Genomic DNA, 21,437 nt, shown 5'->3' with positions numbered 1-21,437 from the left:
CGCAGTTGGGAAGCCCATTTCTGCAAAGCTATCCACAATGTCACACACATTGCCCAGAGTCACGGTCTTTTGGAGCAGGATGATATTAATGGCCCCGCACACTTCCATCAACACGAATCCAACTGTCGACTTTCCCACTCCTAACTGGTTAGCAACCGATTGGTAGCAGTCTGGAGTAGCCAGCTTCAACAGTGCAAACGCCACGTGCTTCTCCAAAGACAGGGCAGCTCTCATTCTTGTGTCCTTGCACTGCAGGGCTGGGGCGAGCTCATCACACAGTCCCATGAATGTGGCTTTCCTCATCCAAAAGTTCTGCAGCCACTGCTCGTCATCCCAGATGTGCACGACGATGTGATGCCACTACTCAGTACTTGTTTCCCGAGCCCAAAAATGGCATTCCACTGTGGTCAGCACCTACGTGAATGCCACAAGCAATCTTCTGTTGTAGCTACTACACCTGGCGAGATCAATGTTGCACCCCTCTTGCCACTGTAGTTTAAGGAATAACTCCACTGCCACTTGTGATGTGTTAGTCAGAGCGAGCAGCATATTGGTCAACAGTTCGGGATCCATTCCTGCAGCCCAAAGATGCAGGGCGTTCAGTACACAAACTGTTGGAATATGTCACCAAATGCGGATGGAAGCACAGGGATTTCTGGGACGCGAAGCAATACATCACAGGGCATAGGGACAGGACCCAGAATGCCCCGCGACCCCCTACGCCTTCCCACATCTCTTAGCAGCAGAAGAGAAAGAGGTGCTCTATGGGATAGCTGCCCAGAGAGCACTGCTCCGAATACTGCTTCAAGTGCCGCAAGTGTGAACACACTATTGCACAGGCAGCTGAGTGTGAACGCACAACAGTGGTTTCCCTTCAGTGTGCTCTGAGCAGCACTCTAACTGCCAGTGCTTGTAACATTGCCAGCGCAGACGTGCCCTGAGAGTTGATCCAAAGATGGGTGGGGAAGCTGCAAATTAAACAAACTATACTTACCTGGCAGTGAGACTGAAGGTCAAATAGGGCAAACTGCCTGTTACACCAAGACACTCAAACCACATGTTTTCACCCCAAATTATCAACTATACGTTTGTTTTCCTAATAAATCAAATATACCACAGATAATCTGTTTTGTCCTGTCAATATGTTTTTCACTCTGAATTAGAAGCTGCATGTTTATCTGCTCTGTGAATCAGGTAAACTCGCTCTTTATGTATGGGTAATATCTCTTGTTCTATTGCAAGCCCTAAATCAGGGATAGGCAACCTTCGGCACGCGGCCCGTCAGGGAAATCTGCTGGCGGGCCGGGATGGTTTGTTTACGTGCAGCATCCTCAGGTTCAGCCAATCGCAGCTCCCACTGTCTGCGGTTCACCGTTCCAGGACAATGGGGGCTGCGGGAAGCGGCGGCCAGCATGTCCCTTGGCCCGCACTGTTTCCTGCAGCCCCCATTGGCCTGGAACAGCCAGTGGGAGCTGCGATCGGCCGAACCTGCAGACGGTGCAGGTAAACAAACCGTCCTGGCCCGTCAGCGGATTTCCCTGATGGGCCGCATGCCAAAGGTTGCCGATCCCTGCCCTAAATAATGTGAAATGCTCATATAAAATCGAAGACTGTATCCACCAAACGAAAAGGCTTAGAATGGATTTTGTTTGTTTCCTTGATAAGTGATTGCTGCATTCTAGCAGTGATAGGCACAAAAAGGAAGATGAAAAAATACAATCACCTAACCACAGTATAGCTTGGAATTATTAAAATAAATTTCTTAAAAAGGGGGAAATTTCAATTAATAACATGGGCTAATACTGAACTTAAATCCTTGAACTGAATCGAACTAAAAAGTCTCCGATAAGAAAAGGATTGAAGAAATTTATCATACACCTGCGCCATCTATTTGATACCAACAGAAGCGGCAGAGAAACTGAAAGGGGTGAAATATGAGCGATCATATGGCAACTGGCCAATGGAAATCCAAGGATGGTCCCCTCCAATGAGCCCAGGAATTCGGGTATATAAATCTGAGGTCACCATGGGGGACCCCAGAGTTGACTGAATCCCCGCACTGCAACAGACTCCTGGACCAACCATGTGGAACGGACTCTCCCTACATCCCAGGGTTAACTAGATAAGAAGAAGTGGTGAGATTTCATGTCAAAGATTGTATTCCTCTTTTATTTATACATAAATAACTGAAGGGTACCTTGTTCAGTCTAGGCTCTCCAGTGAGACATCAAGTAACCATAGTTTAGATTTTAACTCATGCTCTATGTGTGCACTCCTTTATAAACCCAAGCAAATTGGCCTAAAAGAGATTTGGACCATAACTTCAGGTAATTGCTTTTGATATTCTAAACTTGTCCATCATCCCCAATCCATTCATATAACAGGAACTACACTCTTAAAAGTGCCTTACAGACATGTACATTCCTACTCCTTGGAGAAATGTTAGAAGGGTGATACTTGTGCTAGGTACTAAAAAACTGATGATCCTAAGCAAATGTGATAAAAAAATCTTAGTAATTTGCATTCTGTGACAACTGCTTGCAAGGCTGTATTGGAGTGTGCAGAACATAACTGGAACATTGGTTGTGTCTACACTTGATTGGTGAACTGTTGGTTGTATACTGATGTGGTTCTCGGTGAATTAATAAATTGCTGTTTGGTTAAGAATAACCCAGTGTCCTGATTTGAGAAATACTGTTCAAGCTAAAAGTTGACCTAAGAAGAACTTAGTATTAAGTTGGTAAGCTAACGCCCCCTGGACTTGATAAAAAGAGATTCTCCTGTTAGATTTCATTCTAACATTGGCTATCACACACAGCAAATCCAGCTTGTAAGATTTCAGCATTAAAATCTAAAAAGCACCTCAGCAAAGTCATAACATCGACCCCTATCCACATTGACACCTGTCCCATTCCCTACAGCGCCCCCCGCTGGGAGAGGTGGGGACTGGAGTAGCTGGGAGCTCCCCCTCTGCCAGCGCTCCTGCCTCTGCCATGCAATGAGTCCAGCTGTTAAAACTAGGAACTTGCCGCGAGTTCCCAGACCTAGCAGCCAAACACCCTGTATTGATATGAACCCGAATGAACTAGGTTCTGTTCCCCTGTCTGGGATAGGTTTGCCATGCAAAAGACCATGCTCCTGCCAACAGCTGCCACAAGCGCAGGTTCCATGCATTGTATCAGAGTGGGTCAGGCAGAGGAGAGCATCAGCCCAGGCCCACCCCCTACCTGTGACTATTGGAGAATGCAGGGATTGTACTCACATATTCCGTGTCTGCCTTGGAGTCGTAGTATTCAATATCCTCCTCCTGCAAAGAAAAGGTAAAAGCTCCGGTTAGTGGTATGCCCAGCCCTGGCTGGCAGGCCCACACCACCCCAAATGCTCGCAGAGGCTGTGCATTCCCCCTGCCTCCCCACTTGCCAGGCTATTGGAAACAAGGCTCAGAAGGAGGTTCCCAAGAGAAAGACAGGAGCTTTAAAACGAACCCCATGCCTGAGCCGTCGCAGTGACTACTGGATGGCTCCAGCTTCCCCTTCCCCTTCCCCTTCCTCCCTCCCCTTGCACTTTATTTCTTTCTGTTTCTAAGAGTCGGTGTTAATTGTAGCACTTGCTTCACCATCTCTGCCTCGATGATGTCGGAGTGGGGGATATGACATCATGGCCCACAACCTCTCCTCCTCCCTGACCATCACAACCTCAGTGGCATCTCAGTACATCATCACAGTGGGACTGTGATGTCACTGCTCATCACCTCTCCTGCTTGGTGACATCATGATGCATCATCACAGGGGAGGCTTGGTGACATCACAATGCCTTGTTCAAGAAGGGGCTGTGATGTCACAGCCCCAAAGAACGTTGCTTTACTTCAAACACTAGTCAGTGGGCCACCTGCAGGAATCATTGGGAGGAATCTACAGAGTGTGTCTTGTAGGAGATCAGACTAGATCAGTGGTTCTCAAACTTTTTTGTGTGTGGACCACTTGAAAATTGCTGACGGTCTCGGCGGATCACTTAATCATCTTTCCAAATGTTGTTTCTACCGTTAGCTAACTATTGTAAAGCACTTTGGATAAAAGCACTATATTAAAAAAACCTTAATAATAATTAACATTGCTTGTTCTACAAATAAAAGCACACAACTCATATTTTAATATCAGTAGTCTTACCTTTCTAATGCGATGGATGTGCCCTCTCTCCCCTGCTGCAGCAGTCCCCAAGCTGGGGCTGGGAAGGAGTGGGGGTCTCTCCCTCTCTCACCCACAGCAGCAGCCCCCAAGTTGGGGCTGGGAAGGAGGGGAGTCTCTCCCCCACCACAGCACCCACAGACCAGAGGCTGGGAAGGAGAGCCGTCTCTCCCTGGCAGCCGCAGCCCTGGAGCTGGGGAAAGTCGCCTCTTTCTCTGGCCGCAGCAGCCCTGCATGTCCCAAAAATTCCCCCCACGCCGCCTTCTCAGTCCACTGCCTCCTCCCACCTACCCCCAATTCTCCTCAAGGCCACCACCTCACCTTACATGTGCATCTTCTCCAGGGTCCAGGAACCTAATTAGTAGAGCCACGCCTGCGCGGCTCCACTAATTAGGTGGGTGGCCCTTCATTCTCTCGTGTGCGACCGCCCAGGTGTGCACCTTAGAGGGAACTATCCGCGGACCACCTGAATGGAGCTCACGGACCACAGTTTGAGAACCTCGGGACTAAACGATCACAATGCTTCTCTCAATCAGAGGTGGCTGTTGTGGTGTTGGTGGAAGGCTGGAAATGCCACAAGCCCCGCCCTCCCCTTCACCCCCAGCAGCAGCAGCAGCAGCAGCAGCAAACCAACAGCCTGAAGAATAAAAATCAGCTTCACCATTCCCTTGGAGAAACCCACGTAATTCATTTGGGGTATTTAGAAACCATTTATGCAGAAAGGTCTGCTCTGATTCCTCGCCCCGTGTGCTAGGACAGGCGGCAGCTGATAAAATTCACGAAGAGAAAGGCAATTCAGAGAGCAGTAATACTGTCAAAATAGAATTCTATTTTCCATCCAAAGGGGTAATCACAGGGCAGAGGGAGACTATTCTGGATGCAGGAATACAGCAGCAGTGACAGTGCGCTCAGCGCTAACATGGCTGCCATTCAATCAGCCGCTACACCAAGACAGCTTTCTCTCCTGGAGCCGTGTCAGTGCTGATGGGATTTTATTATTATTCCTATTATTATTTAAAGGGAAAAACGACCCATGCTGAGAACAGCAGCTCAGGCAAGGAACCTGCAGGGATCTCAGTTCACTTCCCACGCCCCTTGACTGCATCGCCACAGGCCCGGCTCAGCAAACGGGCTCAGGCCAAGCTTAGGGACATGGCTCTACAGGTGTGTGGACATGGCTGAAGGGGCCTTCTCCCAAATGTGTGTTCACTGGCCTGTTGTTCTGTTCCACAGGGAAGTTGTGGGCAGGAGCCAGTGTGGGGAACGACCTCTCTGCAGTCAGTTAGGTATTTCAGGATAGAGAGGTGTGAAACCCCACAAACCAGCCATAATGCTGTGAGCCTGTGCCCTCACCCGCCACCCCCTGAGTCTCTGATTGGCAGTAGGGGTTGAGCAAGCAGGAGAAACTGGTTAGAGAGAGGGATAGCAAGAAACTCTGTCCCAATGACCAGTTGCAAGGCTCTTGTGAAGAAAAGGTGGCAACTGGCACAGGGGGCTGGATGCACGGTGCCCCTTGGGTCTCTGGCAGCGTGGAGCAGTGTGAGCACCAGCGGCTGCTGCAGGGACCCAGGAGTCTGAAAATTGGAGCTCTGGGCTGGGGGAACAAGCCCTGGGAGCAGCCTGGTCCCATAAGCCTGCATTGCCATTAAGGACCAGCCAGAGCTCAAAGGGAAGGGGGCCGCCCCCAATCAGTGATGGAGGGACACTGGGCCATAGCTGACAGAGGTGACTGCTGCTGCTGATGGGGAGTGTTTGTTACTGATAATGGCATTGGTGTGATTCCTGCCTCCCCAAAGGCCGTAGGAGGGCTCTCCACCACAGGGCAAGGAGAGGGAGGCTGGGCAAGGGGAGCCTCTGATGAAGAATAGCAGCAGTGATGGACGTGTGAAAGACACCTCGTGGCCATTGCTAAGGGGCTCATGGACTGGAATGGTTCCATAAAGCTGTGGGCCAAATCCTGCCCCCTCAGGAGTGATGGGAGCCCAGAGGGTATACGGAGCCTCTGAACCACCCAGGGTAGCCATGCAGCAGCAGGACAGGATTCCTATAGAGCATGCACTAAATCCCATGGAGGAATGCATGTTGCCCCTAGCAGGCCGGCTGGCATGTGTACTCAGTTCCCAGTGACCTATGCCATGGTGCGCAGTCTACATTAGCCCAGGGCACACCAGCTGGATCTGTGCTAGCAAGATGGCCTCGGAAACATGCACACAGCCATCAGTGCTCCACTTCCCCTTGTGTCTCCCAGCAGCAAGGGCTGGGCTCCGGCTCTGGCAGTATAATACCGTAGACAGAACATAACAAACAAGACCAAAGCTATAGACCTTACTTCATTGCACGGGAAGGGGTGTAATGAATCGGGTGACAAGACCAGCACCCGAAGTTTAGTGTATGGCACGGTCAGTCCTAGGGGCTGTCTGGGTATGGACAAAGCTAAGAGTCACCCGGTGACTGTAAACAAAAAACATGGTTTTCCGTAAAGACGTTGTTTTCATCATAGCAATTTTGGTACACACAGTGGCCAAGATGTTTAAAGTGACCAGTAATTTTGGGGGGCCCAACTTGAGACATCTTAAAGAGGCCTGGTTTGCAGAGGGTGAATGCTTGGTGATTTCTGAAAACTAGCTCTCTGTAAGGTGTCTCCAGTGGGTTGCCCCAAATCACGGGTCGCTTTGAAAAATGTTGGCCAATGTCGGGCATTTACAAGCTTCGCATATACTAAACAGGAGCTACTTCCTCTACTGCAGCCACCTCTAGGGTGGAACCTGGCAGCTTTCAGAGAAGGCCAACAATGCACAGCAGTTTAGGACAGGAAGTGAAAAAGAAAGTCAAACATTCAACAGAAAGTGAAGGGGGAAATTTAGGAAGGCAGAATGTAATGATGTGGTTTGACATCTTCAGCGGTTAAAGGGGCCAAGGCTATAGGAAGGAGGAAGCAATCTGTGTAATACCCTGCCCTGTGGGATCATGCCAGGGCACTGATTCAGTGCTCATGCAGAGGGAAGAGTGAAATGTCAGCTGTGCAAACTTGTGGTCATTGAGAGACAAATCCACAGCAGTCTACAAGCCAGGTTCCCCTTGGCCCACGCTCTTAGTTCACACACCTCTCTCTTTTCAGGGTGCATTGCAGTTATGTTTTTAACTCATCCATGCATAAAAAACACTGAAAAATGGTCTGTCTGCCTCTTAGGCTATGTTTGTACTGCAATCACAGGGTGTCACTGCAGCTCGTAGCTTTAATCTAGCTTGCTCAGGTCTCACAACAGCGAAGCTGTGGCAGCATGGGCTTCAGAGGGGCTGTAGAAACCTACTTGGAACCCTAAGTAATTACTTGCAGAGCTAGCCCATGCTGCCGCAGCTTCGCTGCTCCAGTACCCAGCCTAGCTCGATTAAAGCTAATTTGGGTATGTCAGCTCGAGCTGCATTCACATCCTGTAACTGCAGTACAGACATATCCTTAGGAATTAACTGCACTTACATAGCTACAAAATCTCTTCTCCCATCCCTCTCCCTCCACCCTTCCCTTCCAGTCTGATAGGTAATGTTTCTCAGCTGACAACAACTCTCCTTGGCTACATCATCATCACCACCACCACCACCACCTCATGTCTTCCTAAGACTTCACAGCTGTCCCTATGCTACAGCCATAGCCACTTGGCTGCACACCTGAAACACAGGTCCCTTAGGACACAAACTGTCCCAGCCAGATCAGTTGCTTAGCACCTGTTACATCCCCTGGAGCTGTTTTCTTCGCACAGATGGCCAAGAGTTTGCATCTGGTGAGTTAATTCAACTCCCCGTGTCGCTGTCAATATTACCACCTCTGTCACGCTGACCTCACTAGGAATGTACGCAAGGAGCAGAGAGCTACTAACCCTTCTTTGGAGTTATCCTTAGACAAAATCTGCTCAGCTAAAGCGCTTTCCTGTTTCTTCTCCAGATTGTTAAGACCCAAGCTGACAGCATGCTCAAGCTTAAAGAGATCCGGGCAAATTACATAGGCATAGAGTGGAAGAACAATCAATGGGGAGATGTCTGGCAGCTGGTTAGAAAGGAACACAACATGTAAGGCATAAGCTAATCTTTGACGTTCACCATCACATGTACCTTCTGTGACAGGGTCAGGCCAGATGGCTACAGGAGAGTTTGGTTTGTTTTGTTTTGTTTTTTAAGGCAGATATATTAGTCCCAGAGAAAGTAGATCCCTTTTCCCTGAGTAAGGTAACAGGGGCGGTTTTTTTTTTTTTTTTTTTTTTTTTTTTTTTTTTGAAACAGAAAGGAAATTTATTTGTAACAGTTACAAAGAATACAAAGGGATAAAAAAAAACTTAGCAACAAAACAACGCAATCAAAAGGTATAACACAACAGCTTTCAGGAGGGAGAGGTGTTCAGGTTAGCCCAGGCCCAGAGCGGGGGGGCTTCCTCGACACTCGTGGTCTTCCAGCCTCCTGAGTTACCTGGTGGCCTAGAGCGGGGGGGCTTCCTCGACACTCGTGGTCTTCCACCCTCTCGAGTTACCTAGTGCCGCGCCCAGGGTCACCGACCCTCCCTCTCCTGAGAGTGCCCGACAAGATGGGCACGGCTGCGGGGTGGGTGGTTGGGAGGGAGGGGGGTACACCCATGTATTATAGGACCCCTCCTAGAAGACAGTAATGATGGTATTCACAGCAACTAACGGCTGTGACTGGCGGCTCTCGCTCTTTCCCTCAATCAGAGGGTCAGACGGAGGGAACCGGACGGGGTCACCGAGCAGAGAACCCCGGACAGCGCCCACCGCTCCTCGAAGGTGTCAAGGGAGTCGGTGGACGCTGCCCAGAGGAACTCCGCCCGGATACGTGAATGTACTGAGAGTCGGAAAACGGCCTCACAATCGCAGGACGCCTCATGAGCCAACCTCCGCTCTCTGGTCTTATAAATGGCTGTTTTAGCCAAGGCTAGGAGGAGGCTAACCAGGAGATCCCGCGACTTGGTGGGGCCACGGATGGGGAGTGTATAGATAAAGAGGTGGGGAGAAAAATGAAGCCAAAAGCGCAAAAGAATATTTGTGAGGAGCCGAAAAAGAGGCTGCAATCTGGCACACTCTAAATAGATGTGCGCCAGGGTTTCCCTCACGTTGCAAAAAGGGCAAGTCTCCGGAAGGGAGGTAAAACGTGTCAAAAACACGCCCGTGCTCACAGCCCCGTGAAGGAGCCGCCAACTGATGTCCCCGACGGGCCTCGGGACCAAGGTGGAGTACAGGCTGGCCCACCGAGGTTGCTCACCCTCCAAAGGTGGTAAGAGATCTCGCCACTTTGTATCGGGGCGGGACACCAGGGTGCGGGCATGAAGGGTATGGAGCGTGAGTGTATATAAATATTTCCGTGATGCAACTTGAAAACCGACCGGTTGCAGTTCATGCAGCCGGCTCGCAGTGAAAGGATGAGGGGTGTGTTGGGATCGGCAGGGTAGGGGCCCGATGGAAAGGTCCGGCGGGCCTGGGGTAAGGGATGGGCGGGGTGCGCCCTCGCACAAGGCTCGGCTAACATAAGCCCGAGCGGCGGGGGTCAGAGCGGCCTCCACCTCCTGAAGCACGCGCCGGGGGGTGCGAAGGCTGGAGAGCCCCATGCGGTAACAGGGGCGGTTCCAGAACAAGCAGGAACTTGCTGGAACCAATTAAGGCAGGCAGGCTAACTAAGTAGGACACCTGGAGCCAATTAAGAAGAAAGTGCTAGAATCAATTAGGACAGGCTGGCTAATCAGGGCACCTGAGCTGAAAAAGGACCTCATTTCAGTTTGTGGTGTGTGTGCGAGGAGCTGGAAGCAAGAGGCACTAGGAGCTGAGAGTAGGAAGGTGTACTGCTGGAGGACTGAGCAGTACAAGCATTATCAGACACCAGAAGAAAGGTCCTGTGGTGAGGGTAAAGCAGGTGTTGGGAGGAGGCCATGGGGAAGTCGCCCAGGGAGTTGTAGCTGTCGCCCAGCTGTTCCAGGAGGCACTCGAGACAGCTACAGGGCACTGCGCTGGAATCTGGAGTAGAGGGCAGACCCGGGTTCCTTCCAAACCTCCCAACCCCTGATCAGACACAGGAGGAGTTGACCTGGACTGTGGGTTCCACCAGAGGGGAAGGTCTGTGGGTTGTTCCCCGACCCACATGATGGGTCAGCAGAGACCGTGGGGATTGTTCTTCTTCCTTTTCCCTGTGCTGGCCAGTGATGAGGTTATCTGAGTAAAACAGCAGATTTGAGCCACAAAAGTGGCCAAACTGATGGCTGCCATGAATCTCTGAGGCAGCCGTGTTAGTCTGTATCCGCAAAAAGAACAGGAGTACTTGTGGCACCCTAGAGACTAACAAATTTATTTGAGCATGAGCTTTTGTGGGCTGCAGCCCACTTCATCAGATGCATAGAATGGAACATATAGTAAGAAGATATACACACACACAGAGAACATGAAAAGGTGGAGTAAGAGGCTAATTAATTGAGATGAGCTATTATCAGCAGGAGAAAAAAACTTTTGTAGCGATGATCAAGATGGCCCATTCAGACAGTTGACAAGAAGGTGTGAGGATACTTAACTTAGGGAAATTGATTAAATATGTGTAATGACCCAGCCACTCCCAGTCTCTATTCAAACCCAAGTTAATGGTGTCTAGTTTGCATATTAATTCAAGCTCAGCAGTGTGTTGTTGGAGTCTATTTTTGAAGCTTTTCTGTTGCAAAATTGCCACCTTTAAGTCTGTTACTGAGTGGCCAAAGAGGCTGAAGTGTTCTCCTACCGGTTTTTGAATGTTATGACTCCTGATGTCAGATTTGTGTCCATTTATTATTTTGCGTAGAGACTGTCCTTGGATCCCAACTTAACAGACTCATTGAGAATGAATGCTTTCTCATGGGTCACTGGCTTAGTAACACAGCCGTGGGTAGGACTCCTCTGGGGGACTATGAAGGGTTGGAATGCCCTCTCCCAATTCATGCCCCCTCCAAAAATCAGCTCCAGCTTTCTCTCCCTTCCCTTGCTTCGAACCTGCAATGGTAACAGCATTCCCTTTCCATCCCTTACCACCACCAGGTGGTACTGAATGCTCCAGAGTCAGAGCAGTGCCCTGCTTCATGGATTATTTTCCTGGTGTTTCTAAAATGAAGGATTATAGTACATTTAATTCAGTCTGAATTTTGAGGACGGGCTCCTGAGTGTGAGGGTTCGTTTCTTCTTATTTATGACACACTATTTTCTAATTTATTCCCTTTCCAGATGTCTTAGAACCTCTCCTGGGAACCGCTCATGTGTCTTATGGAGGCGATCTGCCGAAGTCCCTGCTTTGTGTGATGCAAACCTTTCCCCTCTCATAATCCTGAGCTACACTTTAATATTTCCTTGATTGTCCGGGGTGTTATAATCTCCTATTGACCGCCTCCGTGCCTTTTGTGATGTGTTAATTCCTAAGCAATTGGAAGCCGCGCAACGCAGCCTTGCCACAAGACCTGATCTAAAGAGGCTGTAAGAATTCTTGCATCAGGTAGCAAACAACCCTGGGAAATGTGCAAAAGACCAGGTGCCCGCACCTCTCCTGGCATGATACAACAGGACACATAAGTGAAATTGATTGGTGGGCGTGTGCACAAACCCCCTTCCAGAAAATACATAGCTATTAGAAAAAAAGGTGAATTATTTATAGCAACAGGACTATAAGCTTTCACTAACATCCCTGGGTACCTTGGCATTTCACCAGCCAAATTAACTCTCCAGGATCCATATCTGAACACCAGCGGTGTTGCAAAAGCTGTGATGAAAGCTGTAAACAGTTTTGGTCACAATGTTCCTAATTGTACTGCTCCTAGCTTTCCTCTTGGGACGGAGGGGGCCCCTAAATCATTGCCAGGCTCTAGGCCCATTGCGGAGGTTTGTGGACCAAGGGAAGACAAGGCATGGGGCATGTATATTTAAAGCCAGGGAGAACACGGTATGTTACGCTGTGAGTGTGCCATTACGGGCTGCAACCTAACGAGGCGTACACACAAAGAGGCAGAACTAGGGTGGAAGAGTTAGCCGTTTCCTGGCGTTGAAGGGCTTAGCCAGCTGGGAGAAAGAGCCCATTACCTCCCTCCCGCGCCCCAAGAGCTGTGACACGATTGAGGCCGTCGAGTGACAACAGGGGGTAAAGGGCTGAGCCGTGCCCTGGGAGTCATTCCTGGGGGTTTGTGACGGAGAGGACAATACACCACGCTGATGCCGCATTGCGAAGACGCTGCTGCGCAGGAAAGTCGCAAGGGCCATCAGCCTGCAACAGTCTCCCTCTCAGAGCCCCTGCCTACAGTGATTCTGAGCTCTTCCATTTAACGCGCTCTCTTCCCTCTGCCCCTTGCTGTGCTGCCTCCTCCTGCCCAGACTGCTAGCCCCACATCGTCCCCCTCAGGCTTCCCAGCAGTCCAGTCAGGAAGTGGAGATGAAAGGCGCGCGCCCCCTCTCCCCGGGTTTAAGCTGAAGGCAGCAGACTCCTCAGGAGCCTCAGTGCTACTTTTAGCTTCTCTGCAGCACGTGATCAGTTTAGCCCCGCATGGGACTTGCCTGTCGCTGCAATGGAAGAGAATGACAAACAGCAGCCTCACTGGCATCTGGGGCATCTGCTGCTAATTACACAGGTGTACGTCAGAGCTGCACTGCATGGAGCCAGCACAAGGGGGGCGGAGGGGGAAGCTGGCAAGAGAACCTCTTCAAAATAACCCTCCCCGCACCCGACCTTAGCTGGCACCGCAGACATGCACACCCATGCACATGTTCCTGCCGGGCAGGAGTCCACCTTCCCCAAACCACCCTGTGTTGTCAGTCTGAGCACAGAGGCCAAGCACCAAACAGGCTACTGAGAGCGAAATATCCTTGTTAATGCAACCGCATTTCTGAATTGAGGCAAAGCCTTGGGCATGTGCACAGAGCCAGCAGGAGTCGGGATGAGGTTCCAGCGTGGGCAGGTCCCAGTCTGTGCTGCATAGCGGAGCTGTGTTGTGACCGGGATGGAGGATGGCCTGGCTGCACAGCAATGGTGGAATCTGTAGTGTAGATGGGCACTGAACTGAGCGGGGAAGGCTGTCGTGCCACGAAAGGGTCATGCCTGCTGTAGCAGGAGAAATGCTCTCTGTGTTCGAAGATGCTGCACAACAACCAAGCTGTCAGTCACAGGCCCTGGCTGTCTGCAGATCTGCCACTGCCCGTGTTTGTAACAAGGTGGCTTGACAGTTGAACAACGGTATGAACTCCCCCGCCATCCCCATGGTGTAGCATGTAGCTATCTGCACTCATGATGACAGAGTGCTGTGCACCCAACCTGAGAGAGATGCTCCTTTAGCGTTTCTATTCCACCTACACGTACCTGCTCCCCAAACCTTCCTGGGAACTACACGCTCCTGCCTGGCCCAGTGCCAGGCCCCCAGCCTGGAGTGCTCCTAATTGTTCCCACTTCTGTTTCATTCCCTCCATCTCCTGCCCCCTCCCACTCCATGAGGTCCCCATTTCCTAGCCCAGACCTGCCCTCTTCTGTCCACAGTGTGCTGGCAGCAGCAAAGGGCATCTTCCAGGCTCTCTCAGGCTGAGCTGGGCTGCAGAGAAGGTCCCTGTGCCCTGCAGGTGTTGGGACACTGCTCTGATGTGTTATGGTGCAACAGAGGCACTGAGCGCGGCTGGAGGGGCACTGCTGCTGTCCCCACCACAGGCAAGGCGGCCAGCAGTACTGCCCAGCACTAGTGCAGCATGCTATGGTGGAGCCTGCGTGCTTGGGGAAGGTGATAACTATCTAGCAGGAGAAGATGCTGCAGCTGCAATTTGCTCCCAGCGTGCACGGACGCTGCCGTTCAGGGTATGTCTGCACTGTAACCACGGGGTGGGATGTACCCAAGCTAGCTTTAATGTAGCTAGCTCAGGTCCCAGAGCAGCCAAGCTCAGCAGCGTGTGTTTCATTATGGGTTAGCTTGCCCAGAGCCCTGCAGAACTATTCGCTGGGCTAGCTCACTGCCCTGGGACCCAAGCTAGCTAGATAAAAGCTAGCTTGGGTATCGCTACTCAAGCTGTAATCACACCCCGTGACTGCAGTAAAGACCTACCTTCAGCTGTAAGGGGCACCTGTCAAAACTTTTCTCTAGCTGTGCTTCTGTCCCCTCACCTCCCGCATCACGCGCCATGGGGCTCTGATCTCTCCCCATGGAGCTTGCAGCTTCTCTCTCTCCCCTGACTGTCTGGGGACTTGAGGGATCTCTCTTTCTTAACAACTCACAGTGTGAACTGTTTTGACAATAGTTTTAACCCCCAGGAGACAGCAATGGTACCTTGTGCTTCTGGAACGCAGGCTCCCACTGCTTTCAATCCAGAGCACCATGCTTCCAGCCTCCCATTAAACAGCACGTGCCCTGGTGCATGGGTGGTTTGCAGCAGTAGGTCTCAGCTATGGGGCAATGCACAACTGAACGGGAGTGAGCTGGCACTGGTTGAGGTCCCTCTATGGCAGGCTGGCATAGCCAACAATTCAGGCTAGGATAGAAGGGCAGCCAAGGAGTCAGCCTGGCAGAGGCTGGGATTAGGAAGCGGGTTTCTGCATCACCCATTGCACAGCAGTCTCAGCAACTCTCATTAGAGCGAGAAAGAAAAAAACTGAATGGGGGGAAAAGAAAGAAAGAATTGACACAGCATCTTCCAATTTCTGCTATTAAAAAGCCTAGTCATTAAGGGAATGTACTTATTAATTATCTGTGATTTGTTGTGAAATGCTGAGGGGTTTACAACAACAAGGACAGGGAAAAAAATTAATTTCTATTCCGTTGCCTTCCCAGCTCCTTCCCTGCATCTCTCCCAACTCCCACACAGCTCTGCCCCCTTTCCAGAGCTGCCCCAGTTTGCGGCCATCTGCACTTCATAATTAACGGAACCCCTGGGAGACCCATAACACAAATGAGCTAATTTCATGTTTAATGATCTTTAATCAGAAGTGAGTGTGACTAACAACAGTCATCCAGAAGGTGCTTTGTTATTCATTTTATCTTCTAGCGGCTCCTCTGAAAAGCTAAATTCGCCTTTGACATGTGACGGCCCAGCTCCAGAGGAGGAGGAGATGACGTAAGTGGGCAGTGCAAGGTAGCAGAGCTCAGAGAGATGAGAAGTGAGCTGTAGCTCATGAAAGCTTACGCTCAAATAAATTTGTTAGTCTCTAAGGTGCCACAAGTCCTCCTTTTCTTTTTGTGAAAGTGCTCTCAGTCTCTCAGGCCAGTACACAGACATGCAGCACCGGGAAAGCTAGTAGAGGGGTGACTTGTCCCTCCCTCTGTGCTGCGGGATAGCTTTCCGGTGGAATTCTGTTTTTGGAGACCATTAGTAGCTCTGATTGGAGCCAGTGTCACCTCCAGACAAGAACCTGAGGCCTCAATCCCACAATGCACCACAAGATGGAAGGGGAAGGGGGGCTTCTCTGACGCTGCAGTAGAAACGGCACAGTATTCTGTTGGGTTATTTGAGAACTAGTGTGTGATCATGTAATTAAAGGAGATACTGTAATGAGGCCCACGTGACAGACCAGAGTTAAGGTCACACACAGAGTATGTGATAAAAAGTGACAGGGAATCTTTATCCTCCAGTTATCTATCATATGCTCATCACCATGAGACTTGAGGGCACGTTTCTTAGGCACTCTATAGTCATCTCTAGGATGGTAGCCAGCCAGCGTGGGAGTGAGCCCCAGGAGGAGCTAGAATTGAATGTGGAAACACGATCCACTTCTGTATATCATTACTCTCCACGCTCAACAATTCTAACCCCACGACCAGCGGAGCAAACATAATCCCACTCAAACCCAAAACATGCCTTGGACACCAGATCAGCATCTAAAACAAGAACAGCTCAGACCCAGAACCAAGCCAAGCTGCTAGAGATCCCCATCCAGTACTGACATATTAGCAACACATTAAAACTCTCTTCTGGCATGAAGCCTACAAAAAAAAAACTTGACACCCGTGAGGCTGCTGGTGTGCTGAGACCATTGCCTCTCAAACTGATGAATAGTTTTTTATTGCTTCCTTGTGCTCTCCCATCCCTCTCTCTATATCCATCTGTTGTCTTTTGCCTTATACTTAGATGGTGCAGTTTGCGGCCGGGACTTTGTGTTCTGTGTTTGTACAGCACCTAGCCCACTGGGGTTCTGGAGCATGCCTAGGGCACCTAAGCACTACAGTAATACAAATAAATAATGACAAAAATAATTGCAGACATGCCACTTACAAAAGTAAGGCAGATTCTTCCCAAATGCTCAGGGGGGAAATGGGGGGAGACAAAGCCAGAGAGAGATTGTGAGATCGACGGGAGAGAGGACACAGCATGGCTTTCTACTCCACCACCCAGAATACGAGTCAGAGACTTCCTCAAATGATCAGGAATCCCTGAAGACATTTAATCCAACCGTGATGAGGAAACAAAGCCCCTAACCCTGGAAGAAAGAAGAGGCGTGGCATGGGGCTATGGCACAACCTGGCCCTGGATTGGGAAGGGACAGACGATGATGCCAGGCGGTCACTGGGAATCATGCCGCACACACAGCATGCGCTGTGTGGCTCATCCCTGTCTCTGGCAGCGATCTGAGGACTCTGTCTCTTTTCTCTCCATGCTGGCAGCACCCATCCAGCTTGTTAAGCTAATGCAAGTCTGGTTGAGCGGTGCTGAACAGCAAGGCGAAAGCGTGTGAGCTTCTGCCGTCCCATGGCAATGGCACTGGCACTCGGGCTGCCACTGCTGGGGGTGGGTGTGAGTCTGCGGCCCAGCCATGTGTGGTAACCTCTGCCAGGGACAGCAGATGAGCATGCTCTGCTGCCTCCAGCAGGGTAATGAGGTGGGAGAAATGCAAGGTGAGCTCCCCTCTGTTAAATATCACCAGCCATTCACAGATGGTTACCAGAGGTCCTGACACTCCCTCCATGTAATCTCTCCATCAGCGGTGGGCTGCCTTTGACACTCAAACACAAGGGAGAGTGCCCCTTCTGCCCAAGTGGGGTCAGGGCAGGCCGTGGCAGCGGAGGGAGTGTCTCTTCCTTCACTTCTCCTGCAGCCCATTCAGGGCACGCAGGCTAACCAGGAAAAATCACTGTCCCCTTGTTATGCTTATAAGTACACGGGATTTTTTTTAGGGGAAAAGGCAGTACACTCTGTTTATTGAAGATACAACAATTAGCACCCTTGTCCCTGGCTAAATCATCAGCACCCAGAGAGATCACCAGCCCAGCTCAGAGCCCTGAAGGATATGAAGGGGAGAAGGATCAGACCAAATCACACAAGTGGGAGGAAGGGGGTCTGCAGACTGGTTGGGAGGCAGGGCCATGGGGATCTCTGTAGGGGGCAGAGGGTTATTACAAATTCCCAGATTCTGAGGCCATAAGGGACCACTGTGATCACCTAGCCTGCCCTCCTGGTTAGCTCAGGCCAGAGACCTGCCCCACAATAATTCCTAGAGCACAGTTTTTAGGAAAACAATGGTAAATTGCAAAAAGAAAAGGAGTACTTGTGGCACCTTAGAGACTAACCAATTTATTTGAGCATGAGCTTTCGTGAGCTACAGCTCATTTCATCGGATGCTCAAATAAATTGGTTAGTCTCTAAGGTGCCACAAGTACTCCTTTTCTTTTGCGAATACAGACTAACACGGTTGTTACTCTGAAACCTGTCAAATGGTAAATTGTTCCAACAGCTAATTACCCTCACTGTCAAAAATTCACACATTATTTTCAGTCAGAATTGGTCTCGTTTCAACTTCCAGCCATTGGATCATGTTAGACTTTTCTCAGCCAGACGGAAGAGCCTATTAGCAAATATCTGTTCCCCACGTAGGTACTCTTAGACTGTGACAAAGTCACCCATTCACCTTCTCTTTGTTAAGCTAAACATAATACCGAGACCCGCCCCCCCCCCCTGCCAGCTGGGCCACTGAGGCAGCCGCTGCCCCTGCCCATGCTCCTACCCTATCGCAGCTGCTGTGCCATCCACAGGTGGGTCCAGCAGGGGCAGCAAGCAGAAAGGCAGCCATACAGCCAGACTGCCGGAAGCTAAGCTCCACAGGGTCCACTAGTGTCCAAAAGTTGCAACTGATGCTCCTGCCCCAAGCTTAGCTGCGGGCAGGTGCAACCGGCCTGCCGGGAGCATGATTGTCCTACGAGAATCATGCCACTGGGCAGCCCTGGCTGCAGAACCCGCTCTGCCCCTTCATCCACCATAGTATGGCCCGACTCCAGACCCTGCTGCCGGTACACAGCGCCAGCGCTGTAACATAGCCTGCATGTTCCCCTTCCAAACCACGTTGTCTGTATCTCAGATTGGATGACTACTGCTGCGAGCTAGCTGGCGACCCACTGATTGCCCCATCCCTAATGAAGCACTAACTCTACAGAAGTTTCCCCCAGACTGCTTAAAGAATCATTGACCTAGGGAAGGGTAACGAACCATGGTTCCTCTGCAGCTCTTCCCTTCCATCGATCTCAAAGGTGACTGAGCATTATGACATCCGTTACTCAGAGGGAGAGAACGAGGGCTGGTCACAGCAAGGTCTTTCTCAGATTCTCTCCCAGGATCTGCCCTGCTCCAGGGGTGCTAGAAACAGTAGGAGCGATAATGTAGACAAGCCATGGGGTTTTTTAGCACCATATTGCATTGCGGCAGGGCTAGATGACATGCTAGGTAAAGCAGTGGTAGTTGATGCTACTGGTAATAATGCCCCAGAACTAGAGCAAGAGGGGAAGAATTTGCCCAACAGCATTAGGGTAGACCCCACTGGAGAGAGGAAGGGACTTGCTAAGGGCATCCGGCAGGACAATGGGAGAGCTGGGAACAGCAGCCAACTCCCCGGATTCCCAGCCTGGTGATCTACCTACTGCACTGGATTGTCTCCCGCCCCTCAGGAGGGCCAGCAGCAGGACACTGTGCTGTCACTGGCTCAGAGGGGAAAATGTTGCGTGCTCAATAACCTGCATCAGCTGCGAGGTTCCCCATTCCTGCACTGACCAGCCCTGGGCCAGCTCAGCTTGAGCTACCATGAGACCTGCTCTGAAGCACGTGGTATCTAAGCACCATTTACGGCCTTCTGCTCTGGTTGACTGTCTCAGATCCATCTGGTTCCCATGTGTAATTCTGAGCCCCCTTCTCCCTGTCACACGCACTCTCTCCTCTTTCCCAACTGCATTACGACCCTTTCCCAGTGCATTGCCTCATTTACATGCACTGCCCTGGGAGACAGGCAGCAAAGGCATGGATGCAGAGAGATTCCTGCCACAGCCACTCTCTCCGCCCAGGCTGGCTGAGGCTCTGCAGTCAAACACCCTTGCCAGAAGGCATTTGGTCAGTAGCCTCTGAACTGATGTCACTACTTAGGCCATAATGGCTCAGGTTTAGCAATCCTAATTAGATGGCTGAGGACAACACTGCCTTGCTCTCTGCTGTCTCGACAGTGCCTGTAGCTGCTCCTTCCTTTGCCCCTCCCCACAATCCTGTATTTGCTCCGCTTTCAGATTCTCTTCCCCACGCAGGTTTTCAATCCTGCTCACACACCTCTCTCACCTGCTCCTAAGCAAACCTGGCCTGCTTTCCAATTAGCATCCATCTGCTCAGGTGGGTGTACTGCTCCCCACTGGGGAGGCTTTGGGTTAAATACACATTACACAAACCATCTGATTGCTGGAGTCACTCATGCGCTGCCTGAGATGTTTAAGCTGTGAAAGCTGAAGCCAGGCTGCGGGGCCCAGCAGCACCTGTCAGCCAACCAGATGCTGTGCCAGCATGTCTCAGAGGCAGCAGCTGCCACCCACAGGACCGATGGAGGGTTCAGGCCTTGTGCTCCACCCCACCCCGAGGGGCTGGGTGGGACGAGACTGCGTGTGTCCCTCTCTTCAGGAACTCAGGAGGTGATCAGTTTGCTGAGAAATACAGGTCTGGAGGAGAGCGGGAGGCATGGTCTGCCTAGCTCAGCCTGACAGGATTGACTGACTTCCATAACACAAAGCATTCACATGGGGAGATAGGCTTGTGGGCTCAACTATTTATGGAATCATCCTCATTAGAACTTAGATTTGCAGAGCATGTCCAAGAGAGCCCTACACAGGCCACAGGACCCACCGCTGAAATGCAGGTGAAGCTCAGCAGCTGTTCAACAGCACACAGCAATGCTTCATGCATGTATCTGGGAGCCCACCACCATGGCATCTGGGTGCCCAGTGGGATTAATTAATTCAGCCTGGAGGGGCCAAAAGCAGATCTTTGCAGTGGGCAGGACGTGAAGAATACCAGATCTGACGGAAATGACAGATAGGGGGATTTACACTGGCAGAATGCCTAAGATGTCTAGCCAGCACAATGCAGCTAATACTCCGATTAAAAGATGCCATAGATCTTGCAATGGGATAATATCACTTCTAAAGTGACATCAAGCCACTATATCATCATCAATTCCTCATGCTGTGACCCTGGCAGGAACAAGACATCTAGCAACATGGGAGTAGAACAGTTCTAAAGATGAGAAACATCCCTAGATTTCCCCTTAACGGGATGTCAGCAGCAACATTCCATTCAGGCTAAATCCCGGTCCAACTGCAATCAACGGTAAAGATCCCATTGACATCAACAGACTCAGAACTTGGTCCTTAGTCTCTACCAGGATAGATTTTATTGTGGTCTTCACACTCGGACTGTCTATGGGCTACCACTCATCCGATGTGCTTGCATCAGGGTCTTTGCTACCCTCTGGGTCTTCTGACCAGTAGGCTATGTTCTTCCAACCCTGATCTGCTTCCCAGTCCCAGATCTCATTCCAGAAGTACGGCCCACATCTTACAAAGAGCTCAGGTAACAATTGTTCCTGTTTTTATATCAGCCCCTTTTCACTTGCGTGGATTGGACAGTAAAGCATAGCAAAGCCACTTTACTGGAGATGCATCTTAAAGATGCAGTGTACTTTGGATGTATAGCTCTCTCCTCCCACTGGGGCATGTCTCTGGAGAGATCTCACTCTTTCCATCCAAGCTGAAACCTAATCTCTCCAGCCTGGTTTCCTTTCCGACCCCTCACTGCTGGTTTTAGTTTTATTATCCTGCACAACGCTTTGGAATTCTTGGGATTTCAGGGTTCACACAGACTGACTGACTGACAAACCATCCGAGCTCCTCTTCACATTACAATCCCCAGCCCTATGTATCCTCATCTCCAATGGCTCTTCACCTAACACGCAGGTATGGCTAATTTGATGCCTCTCATCTTGCAATGTGCATGC

General features: G+C 50.6%; 1 protein-coding gene across 3 annotated transcripts in view; it reads right to left on the bottom strand.

Moving 5' to 3' along the window:
* Nucleotides 1-21,437, bottom strand: part of CACNA2D2 (calcium voltage-gated channel auxiliary subunit alpha2delta 2) — a 598,918-nt gene that overhangs the window by 178,222 nt on the left and 399,259 nt on the right. For all 3 annotated transcript variants that reach the window (XM_084635197.1, XM_084635195.1, XM_084635196.1), the window contains exon 5: nt 3,263-3,307. In XM_084635197.1, coding sequence (XP_084491323.1) covers nt 3,263-3,307 — 45 coding nt within the window. The remainder of the gene's footprint in view (nt 1-3,262; nt 3,308-21,437) is intronic.

This window comes from Lepidochelys olivacea (genome assembly GCF_965140295.1).
Source record: "Lepidochelys olivacea isolate rLepOli2 genome assembly, chromosome: 7".
In the NCBI taxonomy this organism is placed as follows: domain Eukaryota; kingdom Metazoa; phylum Chordata; order Testudines; family Cheloniidae; genus Lepidochelys; species Lepidochelys olivacea.
This window is presented reverse-complemented; position numbering and strand designations above follow the sequence as displayed.